This window comes from Corvus hawaiiensis, chromosome 30 (assembly GCF_020740725.1).
Source record: "Corvus hawaiiensis isolate bCorHaw1 chromosome 30, bCorHaw1.pri.cur, whole genome shotgun sequence".
Classification (NCBI taxonomy): Eukaryota; Metazoa; Chordata; class Aves; order Passeriformes; family Corvidae; genus Corvus; species Corvus hawaiiensis.
Window position 1 is genome coordinate 14,585,565 of NC_063242.1, and position 25,482 is coordinate 14,611,046.

The following is a 25,482-nucleotide window of genomic DNA, read 5'->3' on the forward strand; positions in this document are numbered from 1 at the left end:
AGTGAAAAGAGCCCAGCTCCGTCCTCTTTGCACCCTCCCCTCAGGTATTTGTACGCATCAACAAGATCCCCCTGAGCCTTTGCTCTTCCAGGCTCTTCATCAACTTCCTGGCCTTTCCCTGGACTCTCTCCATTATGTCACTGTCTCTCTTGTACTGGGGAGCCCAGAACTGGACCCAGCACTCCAGCTGTGGCCTCACCAGTGCTGCGCAGAGGGGAAGCATCACCTCCATCTACCTGCTGGCAACATTCCTAATGCAGCCCAGGATACCTCTGGCCTTCTCTGCAGCAAGGGCACACTGCTGGCTCATGGTCAAGCTGGTGCTGTTCACCATGACCCAGGGCCATTTCTGCAAAGCTGCTTTCCCAGCTGGTCAGATCCCAGTCTGCACTGCTGCTTGGATGGTTGTTCCTCCCCAGCTGCAGGACTCAGCACTTCCCCTTGTTGAACTACGTGAGATTCCCAGGAGCCCATTTCTCCAACATGATGAGGTTCCTCTGGATGGCAGCACAACTCTCCGGTGCACCACTCACTCCTCCTTAGCACTCCCACCTCTGTGTCATTAGGAAACTTCCTGATGGTACACTCTACCCCAACCATTAATGAAGGTGTTAAACAGGAGTGGACCCAGTATTGATCCAAGGTACACAGGCAGTTACTGGCCTCCAAATAAACTTTGTGCCACCCTTCTGGCATAGACATTCAGCCAGTTTTCAATCCACCTCATTTCTTTTACCTAAAAGATTCTGGATTATTGAAGATTCTGTGAAAGCCAAATGAAAAGTTCCTGTCTGGCACTCAAGTAAGTTACTCATGGCCAAGAATCTGTTGCTTCTGGGGCAACAATTCTTTCTGTGCTCCAAGAGCTGTTACATATTCCTCAATCTGCAGAAATACAGGAGCGGCCAAGAATTACTGCCTCCACTTCAGCAAGTCACCTACCTGGTCACCTGTAGATACCAGTGGTTCCCCCACTGGCAGGGACTTTTCTACACTGAGTAACTAAGTTACACCCATGTGAAACACTGACTCCTGATTCATCTACTAAAGGTGGAAAGTAAGTGACTTTGGGGTTATTTTTCACCATGAAAACATCTCAGAAAACACCCTGTATCGTAACAGATACGGTATTTTTCCTCTATACCTTTCTCTGGTAAAACCACCACTCTGATATAGAGTTGATATGCAAAGTGGGAGCAGCTTATTAAAGACAGAGAGAAAACAAAACAAAAAAAATCAGAATATACATTTCAGATAATTCAATTGAAAAATTTAACAAACTACCTCTAAAAATAAAAGTGGAAGACAACCTTAGCATTATCAATTGTTACCTGCAGCAAGTCTTAATAGCTAACACTATGCAAAAGATTAAAGCCACTTAACCTCAGGTGAAATAATGCATTTATGCAACTAAATAGCTACTTTTACCTGAGCAACTGTCCTCATCATCAGATATGGGCACCTCCCTTTTCAATAGCATTTCCAATTCTTCAGTTTCAGCAACGTCAACAGGTCTCTCCCCGTGCTTATTGGCTTGAAATGGATTTCCACCATGTCGAAGCAACAGCTTCACAATCTGCAGCATTAAATAAATTAACTTTTAGGTTATGCACAACATGTTTCTTGACCAACATAAAAAGCCCCTGTTGCACACAAAATGTGAGTAACATGATATGCAATCCTAAGTCCTATCTATGACACTGAGACTAGAAAGCAAGACTTCAGCAACTAAAATGCAAAGTCCAGGTAGTATATACATAGTCTGCTCTTTAAAGGAAGTGAAGGGGAAGACTAGAGACAGCTGTCCTCTGTTACACAGACACAGCATTATTATAAAGGAATGCAACAGGGGCCTTTTGTTCTTGCTGTTCTAGCATTTCTTCACACAATTCATCTGGTTCCCCACCTACCAGGCTCTCTACTCCTCTGCATTTGATTCACCCTCTTGTTCCAAATTTTATTGCACTTAAATAAGGAACAGATTAAGTTTTAAAAGTAGCAGTACTGTTGGTTTACACACAGCAGTTCCAAAAAGTCCTGAGAGAGATCCAAGTATCATACTGGAGGAACAAACTACCCCCACCCGCAACTGCATGCAATAAATCAAAATCATCAACTTCTCCATCATCAAGGGCAACAGTCTGTTAATGCTACAGTGATATCAAGGCCACTGCATTTTCAGCACAGTGTCCAGTATTAATTACATTTTTTTTCCTTATGTGGTAAGAATGGGGAAATTCAGCAGACAGTGATACCATAACAGGAAGCTTCAGAATTATTCTGGTACACAATCTCAATGAGATGGCCACAGGTACCTGTACTGAGACCAGATAAGCAAGAGGCCTCATTCTCCAAGACTCTACTAAAACTCTATGAAAGCTTGATCTAAAGACCCAAGATCTCTGCTTAGGTACCTATAAAAAGCAGTCACTAAACAGCTAATAAAAAAATTCCCAGCAGATTATCATAATTAATTTCTCTAGCTTTTCCAGAAAAACCTTTCAAACGGAACATCTTGTTTGGAAAGTGTACTTGATTGAAGCATGTATTCTATCTTTTGCTTTATACAACAGATTGCACACACAGTAATGAAATAAAAGATACATAAAGGGAAAGCAGAGTCACTTCTGCATCTTATTTGCAGAAATTAAGAACAAATTTAGAAGCTAATGTAAAATACCTACAGAGCTCCATTTATCTTCTGCCCTAAGTGTTGATTGGTAAATTTTAAAAAATAGTAAGAATACACATACATCAATTCTCCATTTCGATGCCATAAATAATACACAAAAAGAAATATAGGACATACAGGACCCTTAAATATTTACTAACATATATGCATAATATACACAAATCCATAGTACACTGTTAGTAGACATTTTTCTTTTGAGAATTCTGTACAGTAAAAGTTTCTCAAAAAAAGTTGCTAAAGTGATTATTTATTAAGAAAGTAAAGGGGAAACTTTTAAATATTTAAGACAACAGATATTGGTAGAAAATATCTGGCAAAAGAAGTCAGATGAAACAAAGACAATCAGAACAACTTTAAGATGCTCCCAAAACAGCAGAAGCAGAACTATAAGACCACATAACTGCAAAGAGGACAGTTAGAATTTGTTCTGAAGCTTCAGCATTTCAAGCCACGTATTTATACCTCCTCCCACTCTCCCAGAACACTCACGTTTCTATGCCCACTACTAGCAGAATCATGAAGTGGGGTATCATCATCCAAGCCCTGCGTGTTCACGTCAGCTCCTGCCGCTATCAGAACTTTAGCAACATCATAGTAACCAACATTACAAGCTTCATGCAGTGGTGTCCAACCTAGAGTGAAGAATGGTAGACTTAAGACTGAAAGATCAAAGATCTGTTTTTTTCCTCCTGTGCTGTAGATCTCTATTGCCTCCAAACATTTCAAAACACACTCTCACACACAGTACTTGGCAGGACAGCCACACCATGGGTCTGATGAACAATACATGCTTTATCAACTTTAAACCTCATGCCAAATTCCAAATTCTTCTCAGATTAAACTGAATGCTGGAATCACAAATCAAATAGTACAAGACAAAATCTGGCACAAGATCCCCAGGCTAAACATGTCAGAGATTCTTTGACTAGTAAACATTTGAACTGTGTTAAGTATATATATAAATAATATTATTCTATATGAAAGCAGTTTGAAAACCACACTACTGGAAAAAATAAGTATGGCAAATTACCTTAACCATCACTCCTTTAGAGCTACTGAACATGTACTAGGAATCATTAACAACATTTAGCAGCTAGATAATAAGCTATTAATAGTGACAGAGAACTTATTGCTGGTATTTCCCAGAACACTAGTAATTTTTTGTAGTTTTGATTTCCACAAGTGCAGTCCTCATTTTCTGCAGCAGAGCGTCAACTGAAGATGACAACCCACACAAGCTATATTCCTTACCTCAATTTCCTCTCCCCAGCTTGATGACTTCATAGCTGACCTGAACTGCTGTTGATGCCTTCTCAAAGCCCAGTTCTGGAGAGGCATTCAACTTTTGTTTTCAACATAACCAGTGCAAGTCTGGAGGAGTTTATTCACGTGAACCATGGGTCTAATCAGTAGCAGTCCTGTACCTCCACTTCATGGATGTACAAGAAACCCCTAACTTATCTAATCCCTCAGTAATTGGATTTCTCACCTTCATCTTTCACTCAACTTCCAAGCTGCCACTCATTTAAAATTTTAAAAAAGCTAAAAAGAAAGAAAGAAAAAAAAAGAAAGAAAAAAAAAAAAGAAAGAAAAAGTGAAAAATAAAAGAAAAGCTTCTAGGTTATTCTAGAGCAAAACACTTCTTTCTGTTCTTCATACACTAAATCTCCTCTTCAATCATCACTTTAGTTACCCACTTCCAGCACTGTCTGGCTACCACCTCCTTCCTTCCATTTTCTTGCCACCTGCCCTTTTCACACTCATCCAACATGATAACACTCTTCTGCTCTCAGCCCTCTGATCCCTGTCTTTTATTCTCTGTATTAATTATCTCCATAACTTATTTTTCTCCATGTTGTACTGCTTTGCTTTTCCATCCTTTCACAATGTCCAGCCTGCCAACTCTAGTGCTGGCTTGCTGTCAATATCTGTTTCCTTTACTGTTGTTCTCACATGGCAGTATCATTCTGGCAGATATCCCATGAGCAGGGTTACTTCCTCCATTACTAATTCATTTTCTGCTCCTTTAGCTCTGCCAAATCCTTAGCTAAAAAACTCTAATTCTCTAAACTACACTGCATCCTAAATTCCTACTCTTCTCCACTCATGACTCACTGCTTCAATCCTCCCCCTCTTCTTGACTTCTCCCTCTGCACAGTATTTCCAAGTTCAGCCATCTCGGCTTCTCTCTTTGGATTACCAATAGAAAAATATCTTGCTTGATCCCAAACATCTCCTCCAGAATTCTGAATGAAGTCCCCAACCACTTGCTTCCAACTGGTTCTCAGAACCAGCTCTCAGCCATTGTCCTCTTCCTTCCATTCGCCTTTAAAATTAAGTATCTGCACGAGGTCAGACTGGGATGAAGCTACGAAGTTAACTTCCTCCAGAGCAGCCCATATGGTGCTGTGCATTGCATTTGGGGCTATACACCAGTACTCACAGCACATCGGGGTTTTAGCTACTGCTGAACAGGGCCTGTGAAGTGTCATGGTTTTCTCTCTCCCTCCTCCTGCACAAGAGGTTGGGAGGGGACATAGCCAGGACAGCTGATCCAAATGTGTATTCCATACCACAGGATGTCATGCAATAAAAGCTCAGTGAGAGAAGGAGGAAGGTGGGTTGTTTGTACATAATGGCATTTGTCTTTCCAAGCATCTGTCACACCTGCTGAGGTCCTGCTTCCCGGGAAGTGACTGAACATTTGCCTGATGATGGGAAATAGTGAATGAATTCCTCTTCTTCCTTTGCTTGCACATGCAGCTTTTGCTTTTCTTATTGAATGGTCTTAAACTACAAGGGCTTTTTTCCATCTTATTTTCTCTCCACACCTTGTTGAAGAAGGGAAATAAGAGAGCAGCTGGGTGGGTGTCTGGCAGCCTGCCAAGGTCAACCCACTACATCTCTTCTTGAAGGGTTCCTATTATTCTCCCTGTGATTTCTATGGGCCTGTCTTCTCCTGAACCTCCCCCTCCTTTTCTAAAATTGCTCTTGTCAACAAGTTCTTTTCATCTCCCCTCTCAACTTCTTTGAAGATCTCACAGGGTTCCACTTCTGCTTGTTTTCTTCTCTTCCTCTACATGCCAGTCCTGGGCAGCTTCATGTTCAAATACAAATTCAGCCACCCTGTGCAAACCAAGAAATTACCAATCTATTTCTTACCTAAAGTCAAGATTTCAGTTAATCTCATTATTATCTTCTCTTGATGTCAAGTTTGAGCTGACAACTAATTGTACTACACAGTTCTTAGTTTCTCCCACAGGGGCCTGCTACCTCAACTCCTCTCAACCATTCCCACTGCGAACATAATTCAGACCCATAAACCAAAACCCGTAAACCCAAAAATACTGTCTATGTTACAACTTAACAAAGCTCATCAATCACTGCTGAAATCACAGCAAATACTGACACAGCAAAGCTATCATTAATCCAGCAGGACTAGATGACAAGTGCAACTATACCACTCTCATCTGCCTTGGTGCGTATCAGCTGTCCCGGTGAAGACAGCGCACATCACAGCGTCACCACCCTCACCATTACTAACTTTGCATCTCCTCACATAGCCCACAGTCTCACCATTTGACTCTGCCCAGCATAACCCTATAAACTTCAGCAAGTGTGCACATATTCCTGTAAATACCTACTGTGCAAAGGCCCTGGACACAGCTGAAACCTCTGGGTATTACTATATTGTTCTAATAATACACTATGTACTATAGTGTCCCAGTACTACCACTACCATAGGAAAAGAGAAACACAATGTGGGAATTTCTATGAAGTTACATTTTTTCATTTGCATACAACACGAACTGAAAGGAAACCTCTGTTAACAACTTTAGTGTTACTTTTAATTTATACAGTGAAGAGTACTCATATTAACTTACCTGCAAAATCTTTTACATTTACATTTGCACCTAATCTGATTAGCTCCTTGACCTGTTTAACATCCCCTCGAATTGCTGCCATATGTAGAGGAGTTTCCCCTCGTTCGTTTCTCTTGTTAACTTTGTCTTTTTGTCTTGAAGAAGAGGTTGGAGTTTTCTTCTGGGTTGGTGTTGTTTGTAAGGAATGATTCAAGGTGCAATCTATAAAACAAGTTTTTAAATGGTCACTATTAAGTTAATTAAAATGAGGTGAAGTAAAAAGATTGTCTACACTTGCCTTCAAAAATAACAATGACCAGTGAATAATTATATGTAAATAAAAGACATTTCACCCTTCACACGTATCAACACAATGCTGATTTTCAATGTGAAAAAGGACATTTTGCAAAATCTTACTATTTTAAGCAAGTTTCTAGGACAGATGAAGCCTATACAAACTACAAGGTTCACATAGTCTGGTAAAAATTCTGCTGAATCAAGACAAAGCGTGATCACGCAGATGAGTATCTACCCTGCTTCCTCTTCCTCCAGCAAAATTCCACTATATTTTTATGCAGTGGGATGCCAGTTTAAGGAATTACAGTCTGTGTACATTAATCCTCAGCTGTACCAACACAGCTGGGTGGACTGGATAGTTCCTTAAGGAAACCTTAAGCTATTTGCTTTTAAATAACAATTCTGTAAAAACTTTACACCTGTACAACATATATACATATGTAAAGATTTTTTTTAAATACAGCTGGACCAAGGACAGTTTGAAATGGTGAATTAAAACCAAGATGTCCCTCCTCTCCCACTAAATCCTAAGGAAATGATCCCATTTCCTCCTAAATTAAAATCCTGCTCCAAAGTGAGACAGTAAGATAATAGTTAAGCTTCAGTTAAAAAAAAAAGAAAGCATTTCAGGCTTTAAATAATCCATAAGAACAGAGTCTGAGAGGCAAAAAAAATCAAAGGAAGAAATCTTCAATTTTTACAGCTATCATAGTGCAAAGCTTTTCACATAAATACAGAAGATCAAGAATTTTTCATCAAATCACTCATCTAGGTGAAGTAAGTTTTAACAGAAGTATGAATGATTTAAAATAAGTGAAAAAAAAATCAAAGACTGCTGAAAAACATCAGGATTCAGAATATTCTGATTAGGACAGAACTAAACAGGCAAGAGGAAGAAAACTGTTAACTTTGTAAGATCACCTGGACTGTTGTCTCTTGCTGTCATCTGCATAAGAAGTGCCATCTGTTTGCGCTCTGACAGAGGGTAACCAAAAAGAATGCTAACCGGTGCTGATTTCTTATTCCCAGCATCCTTCTTCATTTTCTTTTTCTCCGGACCTTCCTTCTCTAGAAATAGGAACATTTAAAGACTCAAACTGCTGTTCCATCAGAAGAATATTTTTCTAGAAATAAAACCATCTCTTCAGGTCTGTAAACTGGTGATTGGTGGTAGGTGATGAAATACAGAAATTACACCTCTAACTTACTTCATTTGCATTAGTGATGGTTACCTGTTCTAATCGTATTAGGATAATAAGCTACTGAGACAAAGCACTTAAAGCTGTAAGCAGGATTACCAAAAAATTCTAAAAGATGAAAAACCTGTTTCACAGCAGGAATGCTGTATATGTCACAACTTGAATTCTCAGAGATTAAAAGTCAGGCAATTAAAAAATTCTGTAAAATCAGCTGGTCAGCTTTCAGCATTGAACACAGATCTGAGACTATGCTCTCTTCTACTTCTCTCAAGACACCATGTTAAAAATTAGGAAAAGACTATTTAATATTGGTATCTGCTAAGTAATTGGTTAAAAGATTGTTTCTCTCAAACTCATTCTGGTTTTTTATCTTAAAGCAATTTCTTCTCCAGAATTCATATCCTTCAAAAACATACAGCTATTTTATATACATAACTTCTTCCCTTTTATCAATATTTACAGAAGCTGTTTAATATTTCATGTCCATGTTTTAAACCAGGAGCTAAAATTACACATCTGAATAAACACATTAAAAAAGAAACAAAAACTCCCATGAAAACCAAGAAACTTTGTCATCTGCAAAAGCAGAAAACCTTAAAGGACTCCACTGAGGAAAACTTCTTTGACCTTCTGCAGAGAGGTAAAAATTAGAAGCTTAAGTCCCTTTGAGGTTCCTAGTTATCTTTTCACTTTCTACAAATCTGCCTTCTTTGTTGTTTCATTTGTTTCCTCTCAACTCATTTTCTGCCTTCCCAGCCTTCTCTAAATCTCATTTTCTAGGCCTGATTACAGACACAAGCTCTACTAATGCAATGCTCTCGAGGCCCAGGAAGGCACATCAACAGTTTTTATCTTGAATTCCACACTGACCCATAAGAAATACATGATTTTACAGGCTAAACAATTACAAGCAACAGTATTTTAAGACTGGAAAGTTACATACCTATGTACATATTTTAAAAACCTCTATAAATTTATCCATCCTGTTTAAAAAGGAAACAAGATCCCTTTTACAGAATCAAATGATAATTTTTTTCCTAAACTGCAAGCAACTCATAGCCTTGAATACCTAAAGAATTAATTCAATACCCAAATCAACACTATTTGTGTTGTGCCCCATTGATAAAAACATCTGCATAGGAAAATCAAAAAAAATGTTTACAATAAAATTGTACTTTCAACTTTTTCACTGCAAGTATGCTGTTCTCTCTGCAAGGATAATGCACAGCACACTTTTTATTGACTAATTTAGTACTTCTATCAAAATAACACATTTCAGCTTGACCAGCATAATCAGCTGCTTCTCAGCATATGCTATTTACTGCTCATGATTTTTTCCGTGAAAAACACACTTATCTTCATTCTGAATTATTCCTTACAATAATATAGCTATTTTCAGCTTGAGAAAATAATATATCAAAAGAAATGAAATAAAGCTTTTGATTATCTAGCTTCTACTCTTTTACCCACTGGGGTTGTCCAGATTTTTTGGGTTTTGCCTTTTTTTTTTTCCATCAGCACAATTTATTCCTGTCTCATGTTCAGTCTTGCATTTCAGTGGAGGGGTAAATTATTCTTCTATTACATTTTATTAACACAGTGTTTGCAAAGCATTTCTAGATCTTACCAAATTAAACTACCCAATAAGAATACAACTGTTCTCACCAAGTTATACTGTAATTATGCACTTACCACTCAAAAAGAGAACAGTTTTACTAAAATGGCTATGAGACTTCATATGTATTTTCAGTAAGTCTAAACAGTTCAATGAACAAAAATCAGTACGATCAACAAAAAACCTAAAAAAGTCTCAAGACTCTAGCAGGTGCACCTGCTAATCCACTTACTGGAGTATGTTCTGGACAAGGCTATTGCTTTTCCCCCCAAAGATCTCATGGATACGACCTGGATCTGAGTATACAAGGTAAAACAAAATAGGACAAGAGGAGTGGAAGAAAGCCAAAAAAAAAACCAACCAGGGAGTAGGGCATATAAAATAGGAAGTCTGATACATCAAAAAATAAATCAATGTTCCAAGACTACCATCACACAGTACACTACACTTGAACAGGAGGAGAGCACCTTAACATTTAGGAACTTCCAACTTTTTAGCTATTCTTTGTCTTGTGGTAACAGAAAACTTTTCACAGCTGTGTACTTGATGTTTCTACAATTTGAACAGCAATAACTTCCCTAATAGAGGAATAGTATCAGTTTAAGACACTAAATTTAGGTTGAATTTAATATATAAAATTGACTGCTAAACTCAATTAGCTGGTTTGGTTTTTTGGTGGGGTTTTTTTGTTGGTTTGGTTTTTTTTTTTGGTTGGCTGGTTTCTGTTTTGTTGTTTGGGCATTTTTTTGGTTGGTTTTTTGGTTATTGGGGTTTTTTGGTGGGTGGTTTTTTAGATTTTGAGCATTTTGTTTTCAGATTCTATGGAATGCAAATACCTTCTTTTACATTCACATTCTCATTGTTGTCTGCTGTTCTTCAGCACTTAAAAATAGTATATAAGGGAATTTTTTACTTTTTATTAAAAAAAAAAAAACAAGAACTCTTCAAGTGGCTTCATGTTTAACCACCTTCATTAAATAAACTTCATAATACACAGCCAAATCCATCCGGACAGTATCTTTTTAAGATTTTCCCTTTGCAACACAAGCTTTTCACCAAACACTTAAAAAAATAATTTTGAAATATTCAGGTTATGTGAAAGAGGAATTTAGGAGCACTTGAGCACTTATTTGTAAAGTAGCCCAATGAAATTCACTCACAATACTTAAAACGTACTGGCACAAGGAACAGCAGAAACACCACTGATTATTTTAGGATAATTTATGCATGACAGATTTTGTCCCAAGGCAACCAATAATACATCTGGGTTCTTGTTTGCCTTTTTTTTTTTTTTACTTGGATAAATTACAAATACCCACTCAAGTAATTTTTAATGGTTTAGAAAATTAAATTATTAAGTAATGTAATATGTGGATTTCTCAAAACAAATCATGCCAAACTAACAAAGTATTTCATTTGGTAAAATAATCACCTTAGTAAGTGGACAAAAGAAATTAGGGAAAAAAACCTCACCAAATTCAAACTTCAGGGCTCATGATAGTCTGTTTTCATGTAAACGACTCTATCATAGTCCAAATTGTAAAGAATAACAGGATCAAAAAATAGGACCATGCAAAATTAAAATAGAAACTGCTTGAAATAAATGCTATGAAGTTATAAGATTGAATGATATACAAGCAAAGACTAACATGTTCATTGCTAATGATTGTACAAGATGGGTCAAGATAACTGCAGATGATGAAGTTCAGAGACAGAATTACTCAGCTCTGCGTGATCATGGCAACCTGACTGAAGTTATTTTCCAAGAGAAACACATCATGACTGGCTGTGGTTCCTACCCTCAGGGAAAGAGAAAGCTCAGAATGTGATGCAGAGACCTCACAGTGCACTTAACAATGCAGAGATTTCAAGGTACTACTGTGATACCTAATTAATCAAGCTTATGACATTTATTTAACAAAACCAACACACAAAACCACCTCCCCTTTCCTGCCTCTAGCCCAAACAACAGTTAAATAAACTTGTTATAGTTGAACAATAAGCCCAAATCCAGCAAGCGGTGTGTCAACAGTCTCTTCAACACCCCCACTCACCCCTGTAACTACAGGAAGCACAAGCACAGAAATTGTGTTACTGTGATGTACCCATGCAACATGAAGAGGTCAGTTGCTTTGCTCTTCTGGATGTCAGCTAAGTGCTAAAAGAAGTATGACTGTGCCACGTTTGGACTACTTTAAAGACTGAAATTGAAGGGATCAGAGAACAAAACCAAGATCCTACTATAAACAGTAAATCTGGAGAACATAATTTCCAAGAAAGATCAACAAATTACCATGTTCAGTGTAATTGTAACTCGTTCCTGAATAATCAACTGTGTAACATCTTTACAATGAAAAGATTTTTAGGATCTGCGGCTATATTTAATTATTATGAAAAATTCAAATTTATCTCTTTAGACTAATAAGGTGGAGAAAGCAAACAAATCTGACCTCTGCAAAATCAACACTTGTGGTTATTGGAATAAGAACAGTAGGCATCAGAGGTTATTTAAAACTAACCAGATTATTTAAATAAATTAAGAAAATTCAAATAACTCTATTTAAGTAGTTTAAATAACTGATGGCTTTTCAATCCAATTATGGTTTTGGATTGGGAGATTTAAAATCAGAGAATTTATTTTAAAAGATAAGAAAAATAATTCTGCTTTGACCATCCAATCCAGCAGTCTCAATCAAAGCTTGCACACAGACTCCTCCCTAAGACTTACCTATAAACAGATTAAAGCTATACTGCAGTATAAATAAATTTGTCTGCAGTATGTATACATTGTATTAGCTTTTTGTGGTTGCTCTGACCAAGAATGGGGATGTCATGAGAGAGCCCTCAGTTCAGGGTAGCCACCACAATCAGGGGAGTGTCACAGACAGCGCCACACAACAGAAGAAACACAACAGGATGCTGCTGATAAACACAGGGACAGAGTGTCCTTCCAGGTGTGTCCTGTTCCCAGGGGCCTCTTCAGAAGGCCACAGCTCTCCTGGGACTCATGTTCTCTTTCAGACCTGGGCAGACTTTGCAGCTACTTCATCCATCTCAACTGGCATTGCAGGACTGCCTTTACACAACTGGATGCAGTCTCCATGGCTACTAAATTATTAAGAAAGTAACTAAAAGGCTCAATATTGAAATATCGAATACAAATTTATTGCAGCATTTTCTTAAGAAAAAAAAATTAAATTTACATTTAGATAAAGAGGTGGGCTATAATTGTTCTGGACTCTTACAGTACTATACAAATGCTATTTGGTTTCAATTTTGCCAAAACTGACTGGGTGCAAAATGTACTTTATGTATAGTGCTGCAGAAATCAAATGGAAAAAAAATCCCCAAACATTTCAGTGTTATGTTAACATTCATTTTGGCTGTCCATGTTCATTACCACTTGCAGTATTTAGACAATACCTGAAGTAGAAAACAAAAAAAGCTCACCGGAGAGAGAAGCAAAGGAGCAAGTTTTACAAAAATCAGTAAAGAAAAGACAAAATGTTAGTTTACGGAAGACCCAGAGATACAACCAAGAAAGCTCTAATGATGTAAAGCTCTAAAAATTAGGTATTCCCATTCTATGACTCATTTACATGCCTAAACAGGATGAAATCCAGTCATCATGGAGTTCCTACAATCAGCTAGCGACCCTCCCACGTATCTGGGGGATAAACCATTTATTAAACTATTAGATTTTTTTATCCTCTAGCTACTTTTATGGCAATTTTTTTCTTTTTTTAACTCAGACACATTTTTAATGACCTTAAAGGTGATAAGAAGCTTTTCATCACCTCTTCTTTTTCCCCCTCTGTCTCTGATTACATTCTCATTTCCAAAAACTTACTTTCTTCCTTCTCAACACTCTCCATTCTCTGTACACAGCTATCAGGGAGACATTTCTCTCAGAGGTAACAGCTTAGCTCACTGAGAGCAAACCTTTTCCATGTCTAATGCCAAGTTTGTGCCAGAAGCAGCACTGCATTTCATGATCACTCATGTCAGTCCTAATCCATGACAAACTTGGCACCAATTTAAGTATCTAATTCCCAGCGGTCTAATCTAATTGGTTAGGCACAGAATCAGCATTACAGGAACAGTTTTTTCATCCCAGTAATGCTCCTGCTCTAAAGTTTCTGGAAGGCTTACGCACCAAGTTTCCCACCTGCAAAGAGCAGTTGCTCTTACCTCCTTACCTCAGCAGAAACGAAATGTTTGCCAAGCTGTCATGTTTGCTACCATAGTTAAGAGCCACGTGCCTTCTACTTTTATGTTAAGTATTTCTTGCCCATACTTGAATTGTCTATTTCATCTCCCTGCTACAACTTGTGACAAAAAGATTTTGTAGTGTGAGCACTGTCTTATTGTGCACGTCTACATGTCTGAAGTAACCAATCTTGTTTATGGCAGCTGTGACAATAGAGGCTATAGCACAAGACACACAAAAAGTTCTCCTACTTTACAAGATGCTTGTGACAATGACTTATTTAAAGTTGATGGGGGTGGGGAGACACAACAAAAGATTTTCAACACAGAAAACTTTTGATAAATACTAGATACTACATCTACACACATTTATTTCCATTATGAAAAAAATAGTTATGGTCTAATACCAAGCAAAAAATTTAATAAAGCAGATGTTGGGAGCATACTTCTAATTTAGACATGGTGTTTTCAGAAGCAAGTGGTATCATGAATAGTGTAAGACTCAAGAATGCTGTAAAACCACTGAAAACAGAACTAAAGCTAGGAGCATCGTTTTGTAATGTGACTATTTCAATATGGATTTCATACTACAGTCTCTTTACAGTAATATGTATGTATTATCAAGAAGCCAAATCTTCTGCATGAAATCAATCCTGAACAAAAATTAAACACACACTGAGGTATACACCTCCATCTTGCCTTTAAACCTCAGCACATTAACGGAACTACCCAGTCATGAAAATATTCAAATGTACAATAAGAAATGCATAAAAAAGTATAGCACTGAGCCTTTGAGAAATTTGGGAACATGCGTTCTGCTGGCCACGGATACTGTTTGGTTATCAACTGAACTATTACTGTTATTGCACAATGACATCGATAATTAGTTACCTAAACCCAGAGATAACTGTATCTCTTGGAATGTATCCAGCTCCCTCCATCTTGATTTGAAAAGAACTCTGTTAAGAATGGTAGTTTGAAGCCTTGAAATCAGTTCTAATAGAGTAAGCTTAAGCTTACTCTATTAGAAGAACTACTCAGCCTGTGCAGAAAATTTACAGATCATAGGAACTTAAACTGGAAGGAAAGTGTGCTCTCCACGACTAGTTTAATTAGCTCTGTCACCTTAGCAACCTTTTTTTTGTATGAAGAACAGTACATCTACCAATCTATCTGACGCTCCCTCCCAAAAAAAGCTATGAAAGGCTGACAGCTGTGTCTCAAATCAAGGCATCGACATGGTTTTTCATCCGTTTACTCATTTAAACAAATGGACCTCTAGAGATGACAATACAAAGAAAGATTTGTTACTGAAACAGAAGGAAAGAATGAGGTTAGGAAACAACTGGGGGATACACATCAACTGTGGTGGCATGCTGGCCATTGCTAATGACAGGATGAAAGCCTATCAGACTGAGATGCAACAATCAGAAGCAAGCAAGCAACTTTTATACTTAGTATTCTTTTTAAAGAGAAAAAGAAATCAATATAAAAACATACTATACAATTAATTAAGTCAGGATGTATTTTACCGACAAATAATTAGTTAAGGAAATAAAAAGGTTCTACCTGTGTCTGAATTGCGATCTTCATTTCTGGATGGACTAATAGTAAAAGGAAGTTTACGTTTCATGGAAGACTTTTCTTTCATCTCCTTCCCCACATCACTCCTATCCACTTTTGGAGTTTTGCTGTAGGATGCAATCTTGTCCTTGCTCTAATATAAATAAAAAGTATACTAAGTAATTTTTGCATAAAGCAGAATAGTCTTATAATATATACAGACTGAAAGGACTGATATGTGTGAATGTATGTGCTTGTGTATAAGTTTGTGTATTACCCAGTTTTTTGAATAAACAAAATAATCAATGGCATGTTGTTTTAAAATTATTAACTTCTATGTCATTTCTACTTTCAGATACACCACTGTAGAAATGCTGTTCACTATTAAAGCCTTCATTAATTAGCAAAGGAACAACACAAACTAAACAAAAATTTGCGAAGTCTTGATGACCACCCCAATTTCCTTCCCTGACCATAACATAATAATCCCACTAAAAGCACATTAAAAGCCCACACTGCAATTCAGACTGTGAATTGTAAAGCCCCCAAACCCCCCTAATTACCCTCCCCAGCCTCTACTCCCACCCTGTAAAGCATCCATAAAGAATTCCCTTTCTATTTCAACAATAATAGTCTAATGTTTCATTTTAGAAAATCTGTGAAGAAACGTTTAAAGTTCATATCAAATTTAGAAAAAACAGGTACAAGCTATTTGGATTTTTGAGGTGTATAAATCTAGGGATTTTTGTCTTATAAACCATATTTCAAATAAACAGAGAAAGCCTAAATGGGCCCAATATTAACTTATACTTGGATTACTTCACTAATACAGGAGGAAAGAATGTAAAAGATACCAGGTTAAAGACTGCTTGAGAGAACCCGCTGCAAACTCCAACATTTTAGCCTACCAATCGAGATGCAATGCAGAGACACCATGTTCTCTGTTCACTACATGCTGCAGAAACACATTATCCAGCTATGTCAGCTAACACAACTCCCCAGCTTTATATCATTCTTAACACATGATCAGATGAAATCACTAACAGATTCATCTCCTAAACGTAGAAGAAGAACATACACTGCCTTGCCAATCACTGAAAATCAAAAGGCTGGTCCTTGGTACTTCTGAAGATTTATTCTGATTGAAGGAAAACTAGAAAAGAGCTTCAAGTAAAGGTATTGTTCTCAAAGGCACCTTTCCTTTTTTAAAAAAAAAAACTCAGGTAAGAAGAAGTGATTATAAAAAGAACCTGCAAACTCTATAACCTTCAGAAGACAAATGTGCCAGGAAAATGACAAATAAGCCATTAGTCTATGTCAACAGAATTCCTGAGGTATAAAGGCTGCTGCCCACAGAGAACACATACCTTCTTCACTCCGAGTTTAGAAACCCAAAAGACCAAAATCCAAAACCAAAATGCAGAATAAAAACCCACACACCAAAACTAAAGCCAACCCTCCTTCAAAACCCCAATGGAAACAATTCCCCCGGTTTCTTTTTTACATGCTAGAATAAGAAAATCTAAAAACCTAAACCCTTTAAGATTCCCCACAGCCCTTGGGAAATACAGTGCCTGTGGTATTACTTATGGAACAAGCTAATCCATCTAACACAAGTCATCATTTGCAAATGCATCTGTAAGTTGATAAAAGCAGATCCAAACTCCATTAAGCCTTTTCTGATTGCTTCCACTACACACTCAAGTTTGCCACTTGACCCCAATCTCACCATGGGCTTTCTCATCCCTCGTTCCAAACAATCCAATTATTTCCCATATCTGTGTATTTAAATTTCCCACAATATTATAAAGTGGCATTAAAAATGTATTGCTTTCTCTAGAATATTATCTTATGTTAGGTATTATGCAATAGAAAGGATGAACTAAAAATAATTTATAATTCCTAAACAGGAAACATTGGTTTCAACTTGTTCTGTAGAAAAAAAAAAAACAAAACAACAAACCCACAACTTTTTGCTGCTGGTAATCTTTAAAAAGAAACCCTTTTTTGGGGGCACTCATCAGTAAAATACATTTGTAGGTGCTCACAAAGAGGCACAAGCTGCTTAAGTAATTTGATAGCTTTACATTTATTCTTAAATTACTTGTATGTATTATGTTAAATATTACGACTGATGCACTAGTTTTTGAGTAATGACTGAAAATTAATTTTGTAATGATCTAATTAGGAGGAGAGGTAGTTCAAAATGCATACTTTCAGATAAATAAGAACACATTGAAAATGAAAAAAAAAGGCTATCTATAGAATACACAGAAACAGAAAAAAAAAAGACACTATTTTGTTCCTTAGATGCTTATTTCCTTAGTGGAAATAAGCACTCAGCATTCAGCGGTGGACTTTCCAATCCAAAAGATGCAATGAACAGGGTGTTTGAGAAGTCTGTACAAAGTTGATGCTATTTATTATTTTTGGTGACAATGCTGAAATAGAGATACAATCAGATATGCAGACATCATCACAACTGAGAGGGAGAAGCAAAAAGCCCTGGCAAGGAGAATGTAAAATGACTGACTGATCTGAAAAGCAGTCTTAATACAAAACAAAAGAGGAAAAGCCAGGGTAAAACCAAGGTTTTCCAAACTGATAAAAAAAATTAACTGTACAATCCCAAAATGCTGTGTTAAAAGACAGAAAACTCTTAACAGCATCCTGGATTCAACTTGAAGTAGAAATCCTGCAGGTTAGACCAGGCATTCCATTTTAAAGAGTGGGCATTCACTGTTCCAGTTGCTCCTGGTCACTGCAACAGCATGGACATCTCTTTTTCAGGGTCCAAAGCAAGGTTCAAAACTCAGCATCAACAGGTCTGTGCATTACTTTAATGTGATCCATGGAAGCAACCCAAAATGGAGTTGACATTTTTCATAAAATAACCTGTAAGTCCTGCGGACTTTCTAAAGAGATTAATTAACCTAAAGTGAAAACTGCTAATTGGATAAAACACTGAAGACATGTTGATGTTCAGAAAACTAAACTACTGCTGCAAAGTGAAAAGCATTACATACTTTCCATGTCCACTACAGTTAGAGAACATTTAATGGCTTTAGACTGCAACAGGAGACTAGCAAAGGTTATTTATCCTTCTACTAAACATCTAACTCTATGCCAGTCAGCATAATTAAGTATCAGAATAAACTGCCCAAGGAGACAGGAATTTCCATCAGGCAAGCCTTTAAAGAAAAGGTCTGGCAAACATCTGTCAGGAACTGCTTACAGCTTATTCTACTCTGGGGCAAATGGATGAACTGGATCTGCATGTCTCAACGTTTAATGCATGCCTCACTGGAGGATGTAGTAACAAGGAAAAATTTTCACTGTCAACAAAGCCATACTAGTGTGCTGTGATGAGGAACACATTTTTAATCTGTTCAACAGGAACTGTCTCAGAAGGCTAACAAACAGCAGTCTGGACAATTTCTTGATATCCCATTCCAGCTCTATTGTCTGGTACCGCTACAATCAATGACAAGACACAAAAGGAGACAACAGAGAGCCATATAATCTAGCAGATGTACTAAGCCCAGGGAGAACAAGCATTCTTTTTCTGCCTATCAAAGATAATTACATACTGAAGCGTGTTCTGTATGGTATTAAATGGTTTTTGGCACTGTTGTTGGAGTCTTCCAAGGAGAGAATTAATTCTTACAAACTCCAAATGTGTTTCTCCTTTGGATGACATATCCATTGTTTACTTCCTGAGTTTGGCCATATAAAGTATAAATTCAGATAAATTAAAATTTCATTATGTTCGTATGTTTATGAAATATTTTATGCAAACATTAGATGGCCTAGCTGCTGTACACACTCATACTGTTTTTTAATGTTTGTCAGATGAGCAACTGAAATAAAAATACATGTACCCTAAAGCATACATGATATAAACTCAGCTTATTAACAGGAATGTTATTTCTAATGGGTTTTTTTGAGTTCTCAGAAGACCTGAACACATAGCTGATTTACATAGCTATTCACTGGTTGTTGAGGCTGTATTATAAGCATTAATTTCTGGACAAATATGAAAGATTATGCCTGATAATAACAACAGTAACTTCACTACGTTTCTCTGTCAACAGTTAAGAGTGCGCAACCAGAACTAGCTAAACAGTGTAACAACTATGAAAGGGAAATCAAACCCTGCAAGTGTTTTTTCTTTTATCTTATGTTAAGCACTGGAATAGTCTTATGCCATTTAGGCCATTACAGCTTTTACTTTGAGAAAAATGAGGATTTTTTTAATGGAGTGGTATCCTTTAGCATTACTGTTCACTTGTAAGAGGCACAGTTTTGTATGAACATTATTTCACACTGGGCTTTCGTATTTCCTTACATCAATTACACTAGCTAATGAATCCCTAACATTTTGCATAGTAACTTCTAAAGCTTTAAGAACTATTACTTTTAAATTCATGGTTGCAAATGTTTATACATTGAGAAAAATCCTTATTTGCTTTACAGAAATTTCCACTACTTTTTAAAGACATTTCATTAAAATTATCACTGTTGATTTGGCCTGGTCAATCTTTATTTCAGAGTTCTATGTTTGTGTATATAGTACAGATTTGCCTTCATGACTTTGTGTTGTTCAAACTCAAATTTTACTCTTAGCCTATCTCCTGCCAAATTCTAAATTATTTTCTTGGCTGGATCTAAATTATGGCATTTTGGCAATATTTTCTCTATTTTTTCTAATACACTCTAAAGAGTAGAGATTAGTCGAAGGCCAGCTGAACACTTCTCACAATTGTCTGTGTGTTAGAGAACAAGTATGTGACAGAGTAAGTGACTATTTAACATAACCATGTATTCAGTTCTTCTCAAAAGATGACAACTGTATTTATTATGCTAAAAACCTGAATACAGGAATATCAACTGAGACACTTATGTTCTTTATTAATAATAATAATACTCCATTTTTATTTAGGATCTTATATTTTCAGCACTACACATCATTTTACATCATACAATTCCAAACCACACCCTACACTATTCTAATCTCAAGTCGTACACTGTACCAGGGCGGACACTGAGCAACACCGGATAAAACAGTGCAAGCAGTTTATCAATTTACTTTTTGGTATCAACTTCATCAGTCCATCACTGGGATTCCATATTCATACACTTGGTCAAACTTCTGTTCCCTCCTCTTTACCTAAATTACTGAATGACACTTCAATTAATCATATCTCAAACAAGGACCAGAATAAAAAGAAAGAAAAACCAAACCCAACATTATTTCATCCCTTTACTAGTAAGCCAATTTCCTTTCCACGTGTTACTTTCTTATCTTTCCCTTCTTATCTAAGTAGTTCAGCAGAGCGAGCAGAAAGAATTACCTTTGCCTCACTTTACTGGGACCAATGAAACAAACTGGAAAGAGACCAAAAGGTCTAAAGGTTTCTATGAATTTTTTTGGAAGGCAAAAAGTTGCAAGTAGATGCTGAATCTTCTAATCTTTTTCTATTTTTTAACCTCTTCCTGTCCTGCATCCATTCATCAAATGGTCTTGCAGAGAACACAGATTTCAACAAAAGAGTAAGTCTGACCACAAACACACAAAAAATCCTTTTCTAGAGAAGACAGTTCTAAAGATTGCTGTGAAACAAACAGATTCTCTCTCCCTAGGGCAACATACATGTAACTAACTCATCGCTCTCAATGCAGACTATTATTCCAGCTTCTGTTATTCATTAGCAGTACAGATAAACCCATGGTCTACTGTACACGTGTACTAGCCAGACACATTGGAGAACTGGGTGATTTGCAACTTAGCTCCAGAACTCTAAAAATTATGGGATACTTCACATTTATAAACAACAAACCACTCTTCAGCATGACTGGATTTCCCATATTCCTTCATTCTCTAACGCTCAAAAGTGGATTGTACAATTTTTAAATGGGACTCCCTTGTACAGGAGCTACTCTCAAGCTTTGTGCAGCATTTGGCTTTTAAGTCCTCCCTCACAGAGTGAAAAAGTCCCCGTGTTATAAAGGAATATAAGAAACTGGTGTTTTTCTTTGGTCTGTGCTCTGTCACACCTTCACGAATGTTTTGTGTGTTTGTTACAGAGAGTAACACGTTGTAAAATAAAATAAAATAAAATATGGATCATTCTTCTTGTGAGTATATACAGACTTCATTTTAGCTAAGATGTAGAGGCTAACACTAGCTTACATCAAATAAAACCAAAGCACCCAGCTTCCTTTTAAATTAACCTGCAAGTTACAATAAAAGTCAAATTCTGTCCCACAGTTTAACTTACAGTTAAAGCAATGTAAAAATGTATAATTTTTTTTCAATCCTGAAGATATCAGAACACAGATTCATATTTATTTCTTCCCATTACAGCAACAAAAAAAATGACATACACTTCATTTTACTGAAGTTAAATGGGCATCAATATAATTTTTGTTACCTTTCTTGCAGTTGTTTTTTCCACCATGGTGCTATTGCTGTCAGAATTTTCAACTTTAACTGTTTTTGTAGACCCAAATTTGGGCATTTTATAGCTGTTTAGCTAGCTGTATCTTGTATCAGCGGGTTCATCCTGTGTCTGAAAAACAAACAAACAGCATTACATAAATATACACACTGCGGTGTCATTTCAGGACAAATGTTACTGCAGATGGTAAAGAGCTGAACAGTACCCCAAAAAAGATGACTAATAATGACACCAGGCTTCCTCCTCATATGCAGCTCAAACCTTGGGGCAAAACCCCAAAAGGTCTAACATGGCTGTTGCTGGGGATGGTGTCATGAAAAAAGCACCAAGTCAGCTGCTGAACTGCTTCACCCGTCTAGCTTACCTTCTTGGAAGACTTAACATTTTTGGTTATTTTAATAGGTCCTTAGGTTCAGTATCTCACTTCATGTTAAATGCACTAAGACTTGGAAAGATGCACAAGATTTCTAGAAACACTGGGAAGAGAATTTAGGTTTTCTAGCTTGAGAAACTGAAATATTGTATATTCAAAGTTGTATGAAAAGAAAGTCAGGTCTTGTGGTTTATTATCCTTCCTGTTGGATCAAGAGATGCCTGCTAGAAGAAAAATCCTCTAAAGCTTAGACCTGGAACTAGAAACCTTAATTTCCACTGTCTATCAAATTATATACATAAGTCACCACTAGAGACAGATATGTATCTATATAAAGCTTCAAGAGCTGTGTAGTGTTTCATCTCCATCTCAAAAAAGTGTCATTACAGATTCACATAATGGAAGAGGTCTGACTTGCCTCTTCCATAGAAGGAAGAGCCACCCTTTTTGTAAGAATGCCTGAGAGGAAAGGTCACACAAAGGTAAAACTGCATTTGACAGCACTTCAAAGCTGGTGACTTTTTAATGGGTCTTTTTGAGTTGATGTATTTTGTTATAAGTATTTATGTGATCACAATCTTACTGAGGTGTAGTAATTTCATGCCTGAGCAAGTCATCATTTCAGATGCAACACTCCTATTGTAGCTTTACTATTAAGATTTTGGGATCATCACATAAGAGAATTTGTTGCTGTTTTAGGACCATGGCTACTATTTTGGTTTGACATGGCTAACTGACAACAAAACTGGTGCAGATGACTTTAAGAAAACTGTATTGCACACTATGCCTGACACACAAGATGTTGATATTCAAACAAATTTCTACATCCTGCCCACCCATCCATCCCCCACAAGGCTTTAACTATGGAAAATTTGAGTATTTGTCTAAGATTAATTCTGTTGTATACAACAATGTAACATACTACTTTCTTAATCTTCTAGAATAGGAAGGGAAGAAAAGTTCAAAATGCTCAATCCTCAAGTCAAAGAAGTAGGAAATGCTGCACTAAGGTCTGCTCTTTTCCTCCCTTTCCCCTACACCTGAGGAGGGTTTTTTTTTTGTTTTGTTGGGGGTTTTTTAACACTAACCACAAGCTTATGAAAAACAGGAAGAGATTAATTAGAAACAATCTCACACTCAATAACCAGAATCTTGTCTCCACTAAGATACAAGATACAATATTGTGAAATTTCTACTGTTCTACCTAAGACAAAAGAAACATTAGTTTATTCCCTTAATTTATGGAGTGTTAACAGGATTTATGCAGCCCTCCTGATAAAGAGAGTAATTGTTCAGTTTTAATGAACATCAAAGCACATGGTTATCAGCCTTCTCTTTTTACTTGCCTTTGTAACAGCTGCAGGAACAAAAAATGGTTATTGGCTCCAAGGAGAGAAAGAAACAAACACTACACTGAGTTTCCTGTAATTTACTAAAACTTTCCTTAATCCTAAAAGAAGCAACAAGTTACTATCTTCACAGAATACTACTGTGCTGATTAGACCAAACACAGTGTATTATTATAGTAGCAAATACCTGTTTCCATGGGTTTAAAAAGCGACAAGTCATAAATTTGCCTTTGCTCATTTAGCCTCTCAAATTCTCTCTGTAAGTTTCATTTGTAACAATTCCCATTGTATATATCATGATTACAACTACTTTAAAAAAGATCAACAGGTGCTCTATTTTAATCAATGTATTTCTCATTGCATATGCTGCTGTTTCCTTTCAATCCTTTTTTTCTGCTACCTGGCTCCCTGACACTACCTTCATTCCTGTTTTGCTTCTCTTCCTTTCCTGTTTTCATATGCCATTCCCTGGTGTATGACAGCAAGAAGCCAAACTTCATGAGCCTAGTAAAATTTATTAGCTCAGGCTTGGCTCCCTTGATGTCATTTGACTCACCAGCAGGGGCTAAACCACATGAACTGAACAGAGTTGCCCTTCACAAAAGGCCCAGCCTCCCTGCATGTCTTACCTGGACAGCAAGAGTATACTTTTTAAAATGGTAGAACAAAAAACCCCAACCTCAAGTATTGTATAGGAGCAAGAGGATTATGAAAACACGTTCAAAATAGATTTTAATTAAAGGTATTTTTAGTAATACAGTTAGCTCAGTATACAAATACAAGTACATGAAAGCAGAAAGCATAGGATGTTTCCATTTTCTTTAGCAAATCATCAACAGGCAGAAGCAGATGCACAGGAAGCTCCACCTGAACATGAGAAGAACTTTACTGTGCAGGTGACCGAGCACTGGGACAGATCACCCAGAGAGGCTGTGGAGTCTCCCTCACTGGAGACAGATTCCAGAACTGTCTGGACACAATCCTGTGCCAGGCGCTCTGGGATGGTCCTGCTTGACCAGGGAGGCTGGACCAGATGACTCACTATGGTCCCTTCCAACCTCACCCATTCTTGTGATTCTGTGACCAAAAGTAAATGTGAATTCATTAAATTCTTGACCCAAGCCAAATATGTTTTGGAAAAAAACCAAACTGCTTTGGAAGTTCACTAAAACTGAGTGTCACATACTGGATTATCAAAGCAGAACCACCACACTGTAAGACTAACAAACAGCAGTATTTCCATAAAGTGTTTCAAGTACCAGATTGCTATTGCACAATCGCTGTGCGGAATTTAAAACAGACATAGATGCTTCAAATATTTGAGAAAAAATACTTTTCATAAAAGGTAGATTAAAAAAATTATTAAAATACCACTATGGCACAGAAATTAGGCGAACTATTCAACCTGTGATTACATAGTATATATAGCAATAAAATTTTCTGCCGAAGAAGTGTTTTTACTGACTTTTTTTTCCATTTTTCTGGAGTTCAGTACCATTTCGATTCAAGTTCTAAACACAAACATTTGCATTCATAGTGAAAATGTAGAACATTAACAGGGTCTTCCAGAGAAACCTAGATCTGTCTGCTTTGAGTTTTCCTCAGGGGCATTTCTTAATGCAATTACTGGTTTATTAGGCAATCTTGGTGGCACATTTTATATCACCAGAACCCTGAATTAAAAGTTAAACTCTTTACATTCAAATTATTCTCCTCTGTCACAACAAGCAGTGCCATCACTTTTCATCTGACACATAGGCACAGCTGTGCTTTCTCTATAACAAACTGATTTCAAGCTTTTCAATAAAACAGAATCTGCTTCCTACTAAAGAAACTTCTCTGTATGTAACAAAATCAGATA

At 36.9% G+C, this 25,482-nt stretch overlaps 1 protein-coding gene across 2 annotated transcripts in view; it reads right to left on the minus strand.

Annotated features, from left to right (window-relative positions):
- ANKRD12 (ankyrin repeat domain 12) overlaps positions 1–25,482 on the minus strand; it is a 59,494-nt gene that overhangs the window by 18,200 nt on the left and 15,812 nt on the right. The window contains exons 2-7 of one of the 2 annotated variants that reach the window (XM_048289578.1): positions 21,873–22,010; positions 15,445–15,592; positions 7,774–7,920; positions 6,577–6,777; positions 3,182–3,324; positions 1,429–1,576 (exon numbers count right to left, since the gene is read on the minus strand). In XM_048289578.1, the coding sequence (XP_048145535.1) occupies positions 1,429–1,576; positions 3,182–3,324; positions 6,577–6,777; positions 7,774–7,920; positions 15,445–15,592; positions 21,873–21,959 (874 nt within the window). In that variant the 5' untranslated portion in view covers positions 21,960–22,010. Of the gene's footprint in view, positions 1–1,428; positions 1,577–3,181; positions 3,325–6,576; positions 6,778–7,773; positions 7,921–15,444; positions 15,593–21,872; positions 22,011–25,482 lie in introns of those variants that run through there. The other variant, XM_048289579.1, reaches the window with a different exon arrangement.